The sequence below is a fragment of the Lepisosteus oculatus genome, chromosome 15, assembly GCF_040954835.1.
Source record: "Lepisosteus oculatus isolate fLepOcu1 chromosome 15, fLepOcu1.hap2, whole genome shotgun sequence".
NCBI lineage: Eukaryota > Metazoa > Chordata > Actinopteri > Semionotiformes > Lepisosteidae > Lepisosteus > Lepisosteus oculatus.
The window spans coordinates 22,264,602-22,281,262 of NC_090710.1; the positions used below are offsets into that span (position 1 = coordinate 22,264,602).

The 16,661-nt window shown below is 37.3% G+C and overlaps 1 protein-coding gene across 5 annotated transcripts in view; it reads left to right on the forward strand.

Annotated features, from left to right (window-relative positions):
- Nucleotides 1–4,918: 4,918 nt before the first annotated feature.
- The window catches only part of oca2 (oculocutaneous albinism II), a 125,175-nt gene continuing 113,432 nt past the window's right edge, over nucleotides 4,919–16,661 (forward strand). For 3 of the 5 annotated variants that reach the window (XM_015364460.2, XM_069179025.1, XM_069179026.1), the window contains exons 1-2: nucleotides 4,919–5,203; nucleotides 11,868–12,103. In XM_015364460.2, coding sequence (XP_015219946.1) covers nucleotides 11,895–12,103 — 209 coding nt within the window. In that variant the 5' untranslated portion in view covers nucleotides 4,919–5,203; nucleotides 11,868–11,894. Of the gene's footprint in view, nucleotides 5,204–11,199; nucleotides 11,225–11,268; nucleotides 11,781–11,867; nucleotides 12,104–16,661 lie in introns of those variants that run through there. The other 2 variants (XM_015364461.2, XM_015364462.2) reach the window with 2 other exon arrangements.

The following is a 16,661-nucleotide window of genomic DNA, read 5'->3' on the forward strand; positions in this document are numbered from 1 at the left end:
TTGCCTCTATAAAGTCCCCCCTTAATTCAAATGCTGAAACAATTTCTAATTTCTCTACCTTATCTGTCACACAATAGCTACTGCACATCACTCAGATACTGGATGAAATGGCTTACTGTATCTCCTGTATTTAAAGTGCTTTGGGTTCCTTTGTAATGTAAATCACACTATAAATGCAGATAATATTATCATCAATGTTACTACACTAAGTGCTACATTTTGGAGATGCCTGGTTTCTGCAACATTATTGTATTTGCATTAAATAATGCAAGTTCCACATGGAATATGCCTTCTTGCAGAGAAGCACATCTTGTCTTTACTCACTGTTGCTCTCTGTAGTTGGGCCTGGTGATGTTGAGGTAGGCTTGCAACATGGGGCCGGGAGTCATACTGCATTATAGTAACAAGTAATAGGTATATTCCATGCTGAAAAGAGAAGAAAGAAAACACTACATTGTGTTTTCTTTCTTCTCTTTTCAGCATGGAATTAACCCATTACTTGTTCCTTTGCATCCTACGCATGCTGACGCAGCTACCCACCTGCACTACTGTATTATAGTATATTGTACCATAGATTGCTCATTTTACTTTATATTTTTTTTCTTTCTCATTATCCATGTACTGTATGGCTCTTATTTGTTTACAGGTTTTAAACTTTTGTATTCCTTCTGTGTGGTCTAATTGAGCTATGGATTCACAGAAGTTAAGGATTCTAAGACAGGAAGGGATTAATAGTTTTTTTGGATTTATAAAAGGAGCTGTTACCCTTGCATCAGTTCACTGCTAAATACGAGTTAAAAAGGTAATGAAGACTAGTTCAGTTTGCTGGTTCATTATAAATGAGTTCTGCAGAGAACAACCAAAAAGGACATAAAATTGTTGTGCTTACATCTTTACTCACTTAGTTACTTTGTAAAAAGTAGCCAAATATGAGGATTTATTCAGGCTTAAAATAAAATTATTTTTTAATGAAAATGCCATCGTTTATATTTAAATACTAATGAAACATCAATTTTTAATAGGATAGATGTTTTCAACAAGCCCACTTAAATCTCTAATATTCATTTTTGTATTGTATGCAGTCCAGTTTTATTGTTATCATATTCAACATGATGCTTTTTTTAAGGTAACCACTAATAGCAGTTCGAATTTAACCGTTGTGAAATTTGTGTAACAGTTGTAGAATTTAACTTCTGTTTATTAAAACAGTTACTTCTTTAGACCAAAACCAATCTTGATTATTCATATATTCTAGAAAGCAATCACATGATTAAATCATTGCTGAGTCCTGAAGTACTATTTTATTTTTTTCTTTGGGTTTCAGCACCCCGTATGCTGTAACTACTTTTTAAAATTCAGTTTAAAACATCTTTCCATAAATATAAAGTGTTTAAACCTTTGCAGAGTTTATGGAAACTATACAGTAAATATCATGAGATGTTAATACAAGCTGAATCGGTAAAATAATGGGCTCTTGCAAACAAATGAGTATGTTTTCTAAGACCGATATGTAGTGAACGTACACGAGCCCCAGAGGTTTGCTGCTCTGTCACATGAGAATCAGATTCATCTCACAAGTCATCTGATGAAACAGCTCCAGATGATACATGTGGTCTCTGTTAATTACTCTAAACCTGATCCTCTGATGCACAGCACTGAGTCACATGCAGCCTCCTTCTTCCAGGACAGCCTACCCCCTCTCTCCTGAGATCCTGCAGCAAGGCTTCATGTGATTAAGTGGATAGTGCAGTCTCCATGAAATTAATGAGCAAACTTGTTTCCCTGAGAAAGAATGAGTTTGGGAGGGGAGGGGAGCAAAACGAGTCTTTCCCTAGATTCTTGCAATAGAAACATAGTAGTTGCAGACAAAAGTAAGACATTATTTGGCCTGTCTATTTTGATTTCTAGATGAAGATTTTCCAAGGATCTTACCCATCTGTTTCTTGAGAAAGAGCTGGGCTTGTCCTCCTGTTTCTATTCTTGCTACATCCTATATTTTTCTAGAACACAACAGATAGAATCGCTTGCTGTTATCATGGAATTACTTATAAACAACTACTGTATATATCATAGTTGTTTATATATCGTAAAATGTTAACTATCTACAGTATAACCAGGGAGTGATCAGGGCTGTATTCTTTTAAAGTGGAAAACGTTTAGAAAGTTATTGATAATGTCTACTTAATCTTATCCTTTTGCACCCCGTATGTTATTCGTTTTTTAATTTGTGTTGACTGTCTTGACCGTGAGCATCATGTGGAAGTTAACAAATATTTCAAGGCACCACCCTCCTCTTATTTTGACATAACTAAAATAATCAAACTAATGAGTAGATATTCATTGCAATGGATAATTTAATGTCAGAAAACAATCAAATTTGTTTGTAGGAGAGAAAATACCGAACGGTATTTAACACAAGCAATAGTTAAAATCTCAAACGCCAGCTGAAATTGTGTATGTAAAGACGTAACAATCACATTTTCAAGATTAGAACTAACTTGAATCATAGGGTTGGTATTTTTCATTTTGGGAAAATCATATTTTATGATTTTTCATCTTTTCTCAAATTATTTCGGTAAACTTTCAATCAGGAATTTTTTTAATTTATTTTCCTAGTGAACCCGAGAAGTCGGTCGGTGAATTACTTCACGATTTTAATAAGGAGTACAGAATGAATACGTGTTTAACATACGTGTTTCCGTGTGTTACACTGCTTTTAAATTATATATCACGCAATTTCTGCTCAATCGGTTTAGAATTCCATTCAGGCCCCCCCACGTGCAACCAACAAGAAAGGTTTCCCTTTTCTTTTCTTGTCATATGTTACGGCCGCAACTTCTAATGTGACGCTCCTCATGCGCAAGAACAAACATATTCCTCCTGGCACTGCATCCCAACACGGCAGTCAAGCACTGATGTAGGGAAAAAAAACCCATTGATTTAAATAAGGTGACTGTTAACTCAAAGGACTTCATTGTGTTGAGATAGTAGTCATGATGCGCATGCATAGCAACTGATCATTCTTCTGAAGAACATTTTTATCCGTAATAAGGACGGGAGCAAATACTCTAAAACCATCCGACGACAAGAATTTTTTTATCTGTTATTTTTTAGGGAGTTCAAACAAAATGATCGGAGGTAGTTGGTGCAAAGCAATGTTGTTTTTCTCCAAAAAGAGGCTTGTGTTATTGTTTTTTCTTTACTCTAACCCTCCTATTCTCTATTGTCAAAAACAATAATCCTACCAAAAAGTGCATTTTGTGGTTTATTGGCCCACTTTCAATCAAATGAAAAGTGACCTTAAAATATGTTTAGAAAACTTTTAGAATTATTTAAAGTGATGCTGAATTAGGCGGTATGGTGGCTCGTATTTCTACCTTGCAGAGCTGAAGCCCCGAGTCCAATTCTGCACCTGGGGAGCAATCTGTGTGGAGGCTGCATGCTCGCCCTGTGTTTAATGGGCTTTCCACAAGCTGGTCCTGTTTCCTACACATGTCCAAAAAAAATACTGTCAGGTTAATTGGCTTGTGCGAAAATTGGCTTTGGTGTGAATGTTGAGGCCCTGAAAGGATTGCGGTGCTAAATGAGCCCCCCAAAAAATAATATAACTTCAATTTTACATGCAAATAAATATCAGGGTTATTTTAAAGGCAAATATGATGCAAAGGAAAAACCAAACATACATGTACAGCATATATGCCATAATGCCATATAACATACATGTATAATGCCATACCGCCATTCTCTAAAGTGACTCTTCACCAGAAGGCATTATATAGTCTCTTCACTGTCGCCCTTGGGTCAAGAACAAAGACTTCTCTAGCTCAGTGGTCTCAAACTCTCAACCTGGAGGGCCTTGGGTCTTCTGGTTTTATTCCAACCTGAATAGTCAATTAAACACATTGAACCTAATTATTTTCCAAATGAGACATGTATAGGATTTTTCTTAAGGTTGAGCGCACAAGACATTCTCTTCATTAAAGGCACAGTTACCTTCAAATTGCCTCGTCGCCTGGTTAGAAGTATTATAATTATGCAGCTAATTAAACATTTAGACAGACTAACTGGGAACAAGAACCAGAAGACATGAGACCCTCCTGGGAACATTCAGACATTTCATTTGTGGTCCTCTATCCTAGGTTGTTAGATATTATAAAGTTACGTTTAACCAACTTGTTCTGTGTATGTAAATATTTGTATCGAAAGAAATACAATAAATAAAATAGCGCTTGCTAGGGCTCAGAATAGCCAATTTTCCTGTATGAAGTGCTACAGTAGCTCAATCTCGAGAACTATAATGCTATAATATCTAGATACATTATACAGAGAACATCTTATTAATCACTTGTACACAACAGGCAGCTAATTGTACTTTGTACAAAGCCTTCTTATTTATATAATTGCTGAAATAATGCAAACACTCCACAAATAGTAATCATAAACTGTTTAAAACGGCAGCTTCCCAGCATGTCAGCTCAATGTGACTCAAGGTTTGTTTGGATGAATGCTATTAATATGTACTATGTACAAACATCATGTGTATCTGTCACACAAGAGGTAACAAATGTCAACTAGTACTTGAATATACTGGAGTGGTGAAAAGGGCAATGAAGATCAACATTCAGAGGTTTGAATTGGGATTCACTTTCAATTAACTTAAGCAAATCTCACACACTGCTCCTAAAAAGCAGCCCAATTTGTGTTTTGTTTAGAAGGCAAAGAGCACAGCCACTTCCTGTGGTTTACAGGTCTCTCTTCAGGATTACAGCAGAAAAACTGCCTATTCCAGTCCAATAAAACAGCTTGGTTATTAGGCATCACGTGACAGGAAAAACCCTAAGCAGTTAGTCTTTTTATGTTAATGTCGAAAAGTTGGAAAAAGCCCCTCCCACCTGCTGCAAGATTTTGCCTTGCAGTAAACTGGTCCCTTTTCTCCTGAGAACCCAGCCAGAGAGCAGCTCAACTGATGTTTCTTCCAAGGCAAATCTGAGGATCTGTGTCAGTCATTTTAGAAACTGCAACATTTGTATTTCACTGCGTCTCCTGTTACCCTCATCCTTGACATTTCTACCGTTTCTTATGGGACGTTTGATTATATTTGCAATTGTGGTTGTGTTTTCGTTCTCGTCATCACCGTCACCACCATCATCATCATCATCATCATCATTATTATCACTGCCCTCCTTTTTCTCATCATTTAAAGGTAAATGTTTGAGTTTTTATGGTATTTGTGTCTTTACTAATATTCTCATTTTCATGGAACATGTCTTATGCTCTTACTGTAATTGTTTTCAGGAGGCATTATATTGTTTTAGTGGTGTTATGGGAATGCGATATCTTTGAAGAAATAAAGTTTATACAGAACTTTTCACATTCATGTTTCTTTAGTTTTACTTTGTAGCACTAATTGCTGTCAATCTGATTGTCTGGCCATAGCACTGTTACAACCAAAATCTTTACTAATTTCCTTTAACTCACCTTTCATTTGAACAAATGTTTAAGAATTACTTCAAATCCATAACTATTACATCTGCAGATGTTTTGAGTCTGAAACAAAATTTAAAAAATACACATTAACATTTCACAGCTGACATTTTTTATAGGAGAAAAAAATACATATTGGTACAGTAAATAGACCACAGTGACTTCAAGTTAGTCTCCAGTTTATTTGGGGGAAAAAGTCAGTCTTATTGGAAAATTCCATTGTGACAAAATACATTTTTAATAAGAATGATCTGCAGAATAAATTCCATGTTTAGGGTTAGAGTGAACTCATTGTTTAGTTCACAACTGATATGAAAGAGAATCACGCCATTGGGTTAAATGAACCTGCAAATGGAAAACACAATAACACTGTAGCACCAGGACAAAACTGGTGTATGACTTCACTAGCCCCTGCCTGTTCAAATTAATGCTGGGTGACATCTTAGGCTTCAGTAGCTGGTGGCTGTACTCTGAGCAGTTGACTTACTGAATGTCTGCATGAAATAAGTGAAACATTTGATAGGAGGTCAGCATTTTCCCCATTTTCTCATTTCTCTAATAAAATAAGGGCAGGGCACTATTTTATCCTGATACGAGGTTAACAAAAAGTTGTTTTTAAATAAGCAGTTTTACTATTTTTGTGACACCATTATGAAATGAGAAATGAGGTTAAATGTTTTAATTGAATAATTGAACAAGTCATTTGCTTGGCTGTCTTGTCTCCATATAGTGAGTTCAGGCCAAAATACATAATCCTGCATAGACCTCTGGTTTTATGGATAAATAAGGTCTTTTCTCTGCTTTTCTGAATTCTTGTGATCTTAAGGGATAAGTGCAGGAAATTAAAGCTTAAAGTGTGATGAGGAATTATGGGTATTAAATCCAGTTCAATGTATCACATTCATATTCAGTGTCAATTTTCAGTATCACATAAGAGATGACAATATATCAGCTATTGGCTGATTTACAATCTTGACTAGTGATGCACTTCTATTTCATTACAGTTCTTCCATTAATTGTGACCATTATTACAACGTTCAAAGCAAAATGGAGCTGAGTATTGATTGGGTTTCATGCCAATGATAAATCTGACTGACAATAAGTTCAATTTCTTTTCCCAAATTGATGCATATAACAAGAAATGCACAGTATGTATAGTACATTCATGTTCAAAACTCTGTCAACAAAGCTGTGTGCTTATAAATCACCAGTTAAAGGCACACACTGATTCTTCAATTTCCCCTGCAAAATACTGAGTAGCTGATCAATAAGTAACAGGGAATGGCTAGTGTAAACTTTATTCATTCACACATTCTATTTGTTCATTTGTGTTTTTAAACAGGCATGGAATAAACAATGAAACAACAATATGAACACATTGCTTGGAAGCTTGGAAATTAGTAAAAGAAAAGCCTTTTATTTTCACTATTGCTATTATCAGGATCTAATCTTTGGGAGTTTTATTATGAAATGTATTTCTCTGATAGTATTAGTAATTTCTTCCTTGGTAAAGTGGATTAGCAGCTGCTGACTGTAATCGTATGAGTGCATTATGTACCAATGGCTTAAGAGCTGAGGTATTAAAAGAGCTTAATACTTCATCTACAAGCCTGTCAGAGTCTTGGAATTCCTGTTTTATCAGAAAGAGTACCATGAAACGGAATTGAAAACCCAGATGGGGGGAAATACAAAAATTGTATTCTTTTGCGCAACACAAAAAGAAGTCAGCCAGTGGAGGAATAAAATGTTTGTATGCAGAAAAGGAATAAAATTCTCGTGACAGAGGTTTAGTTTCCATTTTGCAGATAAAATTATTGCATGGAAAAAATAATGATGTAAGTATGAATTTGATGAAATCGCAATTGACATTTTATTTCACCGTGGAAAGCAAGGAGGAAAGGCAACTACAACAAATTTAGTTTGTCCAGACAAAATTAAAATGCAAGAGTTGATGTTGGTGAATTTTTGCACGAAAGTCATTGGCGTTATGTATGTTTAGTGTTTTTAAAGCCATATTAACCTCACCCTGTAAATAACAGCTCAATTCATATAGAGAAAGGATCTTACACATTTACATAAAATGCTGAAACTTCATCCTGAAAAGTGTTAGTAGTTTTATATCTCACCCAGTATAGCTATAAGGAATTTACAACATCTGATGCTAGCAATATTGATGTTGAAAGGATTAAGAATGTGGCCAATGGGAATTTAGAACCTAATCCTGTTATTGCAGAAACCATTTAAGAGTTTAATCTCCCTGTAGCACTACAAACAGCTTTTTGTTTCCCTTTTGTCTCTTCTTGCGACTCTCTCTTTTGAAACCGACCATAGAAGTTTCCGTTTGCTCACCCACACTGAAGCCATTTCTCTGATTATTCAAATCCTTCACTTTTAAGCAAACACATCTTAAATGATTAGTCACAGTTAAAATACATGGAAATCAATCGGGAAGCTAATATCTCATTATATATTTGATTTAAGGAGAAAAACTGATTACCCTTTCATAAAGATGTCATGCTCGTAACTGAATTTTATGCAAGGCCTGACTTTTTTCCCCCCTTAGGGGACACCAGCTTCTTTTCTGAATGAACATGAAAATGGAGAAATAATTGCGTATTCAAACTGGCAATTGAACTCCGAGACACCCCACAGAAAGACCACACAATGATTATCTTTGTATTCTGTCAAAATGACTCTGATGCTGTTCCTGTAAGCAGTAAAATGCAGTCCAAAGTCAACAAATGCTGGGCTGCTTTAACTCAATTAACACCCATTTCAGAAAAACACAAATATATGCATCTGGTGAATACACCTTCTTTCTATGGTAGTTTCATAACAGCCCTTCAATCGACTGTATTTATGTCAGTAGATGTTGGATCTACATTTAATACTGACTTTTGCTTTGATAGATTTAAAAAACAGGTAAGCTTTTTCCAGGTTTCTGTTTTTTTCTTGGTTTTATTTCGCTCTTTTTCTTGGAGAACAGAATTCTGGCGGTTGCACAGAGTCAGTCTCTAGAGTCTATTAAAAATAAAATAAAAAAAAAAACACTTCTATGAATTGAAAGGCCCAGCCTGTTGGAAGGCTGTCAGCGTCAAATATATTTTCTAGTCATTATTTAATTGGCTGGTCCAGCGTGGAAGTTTAATTTGTGCAACTCCACCACTGAGTTTATGGTTCATCCTGCTTTTTGACATTCCTCCTCTGGGGGCAGGCTGTCTAAAACTGTTCCGTAAAAGGTGAAATAAATTCTGTCTTACAAAGAACACAGGCAAATATCCATGGGGAGTATCGTTATTAACTTTGTTACACAGCTCTCTTCCTAGAGAATAGATGGCTCAGACTACCAGTGCAAGGCCACGGAGACTATGTCAGTGAGTGTTCATTTCAAATAAAACTAAACGAGTCAGAAAGGAAAATAGGTTTTCTAAAGGTTTTTAGCTGTTGGTGTCACTGAAGATCGACGACACATCGCAATAACTTGAACTTAATCCATATACTGTACTTCTGGTATACAGTAGATTTCATAAGTAGTGATGAGTTAATATATTGAAAAACAGTAATGCTTTGGAAAGCATTACAGGGTGAATGCTTCATCTGAGAGAGCTATCAGGAGGAGGTATACTGTACATTCTTTGTCACAGCAACACCATATTGTAAACTGTTTTTTTTACTTCTCTCCTATATGAGAAAACCTGATCTTGAATAATCACCATGTGCCAATATACAATCCTTAATTAAAAAAAAAACATCTGGAAAGAAAATTCAATTAGACTAAATATATGGTAGTCTGCTTTCAACAAGATAGTGCAAGCTGTTCCCTTTCGATTTAAGTACTGTATGTTGCTCTAGGGCTTAATTCAAAAGATTACTACCTGGGTTATTTAAAACTTCTATTAAAGAGTATAGCTAAATTTTCTGTCACCTCCTTACAAAAAAATCGAATTGAGACTAAGAAAAAAATTATAGGCCCTCGGAGAATTCCTATTAACCTGCTTTAACAATTCAGCCTCAAAACACTTCAAGAGTGGAAAGCTGTGCAAAGGTTTAAAAAAACGTCTGTCTAACCATTTAATAAGGAATGTCTCTAGATTGTGGAGCTTTTTAAACTACCATAACAAACCATAGTGACAAAACAGAAAACGATTGCAAAGTCGAAAGCTTGAACCTCTCTGATAACTTAAAAAAGCAAAAATGTTTCTCAAAAAATCTTAGGCTCAGTTTGGAATGGGTTAACAACATTAGGATGCCGGCGCTGAAGGTTCAAATATGTTTTAGGCCTTTCATTGGGAAAATACTTCTCTTCTCTCGATAATTTATATAACAACAGTTCATGTAAGCCCCGTAAACATGTACGACACACTGTATTTACTTTGTAATTGACGATCTTTACACAAGGTGTCACTGTATACTTGTTTCAATGCCGAAGGGAGAACCGAATCAGACGTTTTTTTATTTTACAGATATCTAAATACCCTTCAAAAAGCATTTGTGGTGTAAAATAATAGGTTAACAGAAATATCAAACGCAACGCATTTAGGCCCATCAATCTGAATTTAAAGGCTTTTATCGCCCACAAGCTGTTTACATATTTAGATCGTTGATTAGAAGAGCAGTCAGCTCGGCTATAATGGCAGTACCCTGCGACTATACTCAAAAACAGCTACAGTGGAACAGCAAATGTTTCTTTTTGCTCAAAATCTCGAACGCTGACCAGCGGAAAGCCTTCAAATCATTAATTTTTAAAGTCATCCTCTCCTGACAGGGTTTCTTTTTTTTTTGTCTGCTCAAAGTTCATGAAGTTAACACCAACACTCTTAAAAGTGGATCTATATTCTCCAGAAGCGAACCTATTTAATACTGTAAGATTCCTAGCTAAAGCTAAATGTTTGCGCCTAGTTTCAATTCCGAACCTTATCACCTGTAAATTCCAACGTATTTTATTTACTGAGGCTGTTACGTCTACCTTAATTCTACAATATCAGTGTCACCTGGTTTTCTCCAGCGTGATGAAGTATAGTATATACACAATGAAGTGTCAGAAATTGCTTGGAGCGGTACAGTACAGCCCGCTGCTGTAAATGTGCTTCTTGTTTTAGGCAACCTAGTACAGATGCTATGAGCATATATAAAACTTCTTAATGCAATCAATTCTAGTTTCGTACCGTGTATCTTTATGAAAGTTTAAGACACTTTAAACGTTAAGTGAATAAGCCACTTTACACATCTAATCACATACACTCCTGATCATATATCTGTACGTATGGGAAATGATTTTAGCGTAAAAACCTGAAAATAATATGGCCATCAGCTCATGGATTTCTCCTTCGCTTATATGAAATTAACATCACATTTCCAGCGATAAGAATATACCAATAGTTACAAATGAAAAGAGGTCCCACATAGCTGTTTATACCACATTCTCTCACCCAGCCGTTTCTTGATTATTGTGATTAGATGTGTACTGTAAAGTGGCTTAGCCGCTAGCAATGGTGCTTCCTTTCGGTACTAAGGTGTGCTCTCTGCATGTTCCCTCTGTGCGAGTGTGGGTTTGTTCTGGGTGCTCAGGTTATCTCACACAGTCCCGAGGTGAATTGGTGGCCCCGGTGTGACTGTGTGCTCGTTTGCATGTCGTGCTCCGTACTGGCATCCCATTCACGGTGTATCCTGCCTTGTGCCTGGTGCTTGACTAGACCGACTCTGGCTTCACCTTACCTTTGACCCTGGAGAAGATGGAGCGGTTAGAAATTGGATGGATAGTGTGACAGTGGGAAGGGATTTCTAGCTGCCTTTTCACCGGCGGAGGTTCAATACCTCGGGCTGAGATAGAGAACCGATGCGTGGTCGCTCTGCGTCGAGTTCTTTCAGTCCGCAAGAAATAATGAATGACGAGATTGTACGTGAGTGTAGAGGTTTCGCTAGAGAGGATAAAGGGCTTCCACAGCCTTTCAGCTACTGCCACGGCTCTAGTCTACGGGGACCACACGGAGATCGCGTGAGAATGTAGTATAGGGTTTCTAACGAAGACCCCAGGCGGTGCCGATATTCATTCTCACGCCGAATTAGCTAGCGAGGGGACAGTTAGAGGGCCCTCTAGTGGTGCACAATGGGAAATCCCTTCCCACTGTCACAATGGATGAGATACTGGATGTAAATCGTGTTATGAAGGATTGGGTTTCCTAGTAAAAGCCCGAGAAACACATTTCGTGAAAATATAGGGAAAAAAATGCATCGATTGCGCATATTATGTTTTTTGTAATGTGCACACTCACAGAATTTGTCTTGGAAGTTTTCAGGTAATTTTTTTAGATTCACACTGCTTTAATTTTTGTTTCCCACCCGTTTTCATTTTTGTTTCTCTGTTTTTCTTTGGCTCATTACAGGTGCCAGCATTTGATGATCCTGCAGACATGTACTTGGAAAACAAGAACAACCTAGAAGTGGAACTAACACAAAAGGGAGCCCAGAGTAACCAGAGCCACAGAAAATCTAAAGCTGTGGCCAACAATTTTGGTGGACTGAGGCTACTCGAGGGCTTCTCTGAAATGAGAGAGACCGTTACTCCCAGTCACTGTGTTGTCTATGAAGAGGACTTCAGCCCAGTCCATGAAGAAGAGAGGTAAAATAAATATGGATTATCTTAAACATGCTATAATAGGTGAGAAATTAGTGAAGCCTACTTGTCTCAAACAAAGAGCATCATGGGGGAATGTTCATTACAGCAGAACAGTAAGCCCTGAAGAGCATTCATTCATTTTAAATTGTGATAGGTAAAGTAGAGGGAAGATAGCTGCTGTTACATTTTGGAATTACAGCATTGAAAGCTGAATTTAGAATGTTCTGAAAACTAAGCATGACACCGTCATAGAATGTCTTAAGAGAGTTTGACGAGATCAAATGGCTCTTGTTATTAACTTTTATATGCTTAAATAGCTTGTAATTGATTTATATTAAGCTTGACGTCAGGTGACTGAATGAGGATTTTGCCTCATAGCAAAAGTACATTTGTTAAGCACACCTGTACATTGTATGTTAAGTCATGATCATAATGAGATATTGTTTCATTGTGTGCTTTAAACAAGTTTTCTATGCAATTTCTGAGGATTATGTAGACAATTTGGATTTTACTTTACTTGTTCTAGTGGTAGAAACCGTATACCTTTAAACCACTACTGATTTGAGACAAATCACATTAGTAGCATTTTTAAACCTTTTTAGCTGCTCCAAAAATAGTATTGAATTAAACAACTCATCTCTAAATCAGATTAAGAATATAGCAGTAGACAATCTTGTACAACTGCTGAGACAGGCATACTGTATGTGGATATTTTGCTTTCGGATGAAGACTAACTTAATTATTAAGATTTTAATGAGCAATTTTGTGAACTTAATGTTATTTTATGGTTCTCAAGGTTATTCTGTTAATGTGGCATATGGAAAAAGCTTTCTGGGATATATATAGCAGAAAAAACCCAAAGCAAAACAAACTACTTCTTAGATGTCATAGACATTCTTTGCAAATAGTATATTATTATATTTATTATTATATTATTTTTTGAAGTCATGGACAAAATTTCTTTATTGCTGTGCATTGTTCAGTATCTCAGGAGTATGACCCTTGATGAATCAAATAAATCAATTTGAATTTAAAAATGACAATTGTTTGAATCTATATCGTAAACTAATTTATGCAGTGAATCTCATAATCAGAGAGTTCCATAATTATGGACATCCTATACATTTGTAATGTGGTGACAGAATGCAGTCATACTCAGAATACAGTCAGATCAGATTCAACTAACTTGTTTGGTTGCCAGTAGCTACGATACGGATAGTGTAATGGGAGCCGGCCCAGTCTCCCGTGAAGTGCGTAGTTTAGGACCCTATGCTGGAAGTAATAACCCGGAAGTAAATGGAGAAGGACAACAGGATCAGGACGGGCTGACAGACAGGAGGGCGTGACAACGGTGATCCGGTGCTCGGGGGTGCACGGTAAAGGCAAACAAGTCCAAATAGTCCAAGGGGAAATCCGGGGTGCAGTCCAGGGTCCAGGTGCCGGGAGAACCATCCAAGACAGACAAAGTTAAAATCGGGAATGGGATCTGGAACAGGAACAGGAACAGGGATAATGAGGTCAGGCGCTCCAAGCCCTTGACTCGGACGGTCAGGATGCCATGAGGAAGCCCATGCCGTCGGGTCTCTCCTGGACCCGCTGGTAGGCGGGCTTCCGGGCGTCCATCTCCCAATGCTGAGCCAGGAATAGAGGGAGCGCCAGGCTTAAATAATCACAGGCAAAACACGGGGCAGGTGCACGTATTGAACTAAAATACAAAAGGGTCGGAGCGCCCTTAAGAGGAGGGATGACGATTGTGATAGATAGGTGATCTGGGAAGCCTTGGAATGATCTGTGCCAGTATAGTTTGGTAGCCAATCTCAAACATCACCAATCTCTGGGGTAGAAATTGCCTTCAACTCTCAGTTCTAAATGCTCTTCCCATAGTTTCCACTTGTGTCTTCTAATTGATTTTTCAATATTGTTTCTGAAGAAGTCCAATAGATTGTTTTGGCCAAAGCACTAGAAGGTTTTGAATACTTGAATCAGGTGGGAGAGACAGGGTAGGTTTTATCTGCCCCAGAAGGGGACACCATTATACTGTTTTATCGGTTACAAATCCCAGTGCAGATTGGGGTTGTCAAGGTGTCTAGACCAGGTGACTCACTGGAGAAAGGAGCAATGCTCCAGTGTCGCAGCAATATGCAGTGAAATGACTCTTTGGCATCCTGTGAGCTGGATGTCCAGAAGTGAAGGTTTGTGGGCTCCCAAAGTTAGTAGGCCCTTGGGTTGCAAGAGATATTAGTAGGGAGTAATTCCTGAATCAGTTTGCTGGGGATAGCACCCCAGGCAACTGAAATCAGGGTGTTTCATATTCCCAGAGGGGACTTCAAACTAATGAACCATTGGTTGTTCATGGCAGAGAAGCCAGACAGGTTACATGGTACAGGCTTATGTTATTGGTTATGGTTATAGATCAGGGTATATAGTAATGGGTGATGATTGTGGTTTATGGTGTTCTTAGGTTAATGATTGGTGTGTGATCACATGAAGATTTCTAGGTTATGTTTAATAATACCATATAGGTTACTGTTCTTTATTCTCTGGTTTATAGCTTTCCGGTATGGGATTATGGTTATTAACACCTCTCCCTGTGAGACTCTGCAAAGCTTGGGGTGTCAAAAAAGGCTGTGTGTCTGGTCCTCTCGGTTGTGGTTTGTAGACTACAGATTACAGGCACCTTGGTGCAGTGAACTGACAGGACCATAGAAAGAAATCCAGTTGCAGGTCAAGAAAAATGCCTACAAAGCTGCAAAACCGCCAGACACGGGCTGTTTATGATGAGAAAAATGGGTTGTTACAGTGCTCACACAGAGCGAGGGCATACTGTTGCAACAGTCCCCTGATTTTCTTCTCTGTTCAAGAGTGAACAGGTGCAGTTTTCATAGCTTGTCAGACCAGAGCATTCCTTTAAGCCCAGAGATGCTGCTGGTCTCACCTCTCTGGACTTGTAAGAGGACAACAATCTTATGCTGCAGCTGACATCGGTACAAAGACATGTTTGCGGACTCTGACCTCCTAGCACTAAGGTTTTGGGCTCAAATCCTGAGAGGAAGGAGTGCTGTTGGAACTTCACTCAAAGCGCATCAGCCCAGCTGGGTGAATGGATACAGTGTAAATTGTTTCGGATAAAAGCAGCCAAATAAATTCATTGTAATTACAGCCCATAACAAAAGCTTCTTTGGCAGATATTTCAACCTTTTTGATTGAAACATAATCCTCGTGAGTTCCGGCACCATTGAGTTGCATGTATTGTACTATGGATGCATTTTAAAGAAGCATATTTTAAGTATAAGAAATTAAGGGCAATTTTTAAACATTTTACAGTTTAGCTATTGTTTCTCTTTCATTTGAGTTTTTGGTACATATGACCAATCAGTGCTGAAGATTTTTGAACAGCAGAATATAAATCAAGTAAGAAATGAATGTACAGTATTAAAAAGTATTCTATAGTACTGTCATCAATCACTTTAATATCTTCTAGTGAACATAAATTGACCCCTTTCTATCATGTTACCTTCTGTATGATAGAAGTAGGTACTACATAGAGTGAAGCTTTGTTACAGTAATGGTAAAAATCAATTTGGATGAATATACTGTAGAAAGCCTCAGTGTGCATTTATTAACATAAAAAATTAACTTCTGCTTCTTGACTCTGAATGGCAGGTGAAGTGAACATATAACTGAAAAAAGTGAAAAGTGCAACTGAGTTATGAATTTTAACTCCAAAGTAATTCTGTGATGCATGGAATACTTATCAGTTTGGATACATCCGTGAATAATCGTTGCTGCAACAACTTTTTATGCAGATGATGGTTTTGCTCAGATTCGCCAAAGCACAGGGTTAGAACGGCAGAATCGGTATTGCAGTGTTTGTTGTGTGCTGCTCCAGTTGGCAGCAATGTGCCTCCTTTATCATTCTTTGTCTTTTAAACCTATCAAAGCAGGATTTCAGATATGCTTCATCCTTGTTTACAAAAGGGTATTGTTTAGTATTGGTCCACATGAAATCTTAAATCTGAGACTATATGAAAACTTAATATTATGGCATCTGTAATAGAACCTTTAGTCTTATCTGTACTGTGCTGGATTTGTCAGAATAATTGCCTTTATATACTGAACTGTTACTATGCAAAAACCTAATCAATTGTGCAATTTTACCCTGGCATCTGAAGCTGCTGTAACCAGGCACAGACCTGGGTTAAATGAAAATCTCAGATACATGCCAAATCCAGCTTCTGCATCAAGTGCACAATGGCAGTGATCCAGTGGTACAAGACAGTAGTGGACTTTGAGTTTGTGATTGGCCAAGTTTTGATTTAATCTCAGCCCTAATTTATTTTTGTAAACTTAAGAAATTGAATCACACAAAATAGTTACGTTTTAACAACTATTTCAAAATTACAGTATATTGCATGTTCAAACACGATATATTATCTACAATACCTAGAAAAAAGTTTATAGTCGAATATAGTACATGTCTAGTCTTTCCCTGGGTTGATATTCCTATATGTCCTTTCTTGATAGATACATAACGTAACTATATATCAATTATTGTAAATAT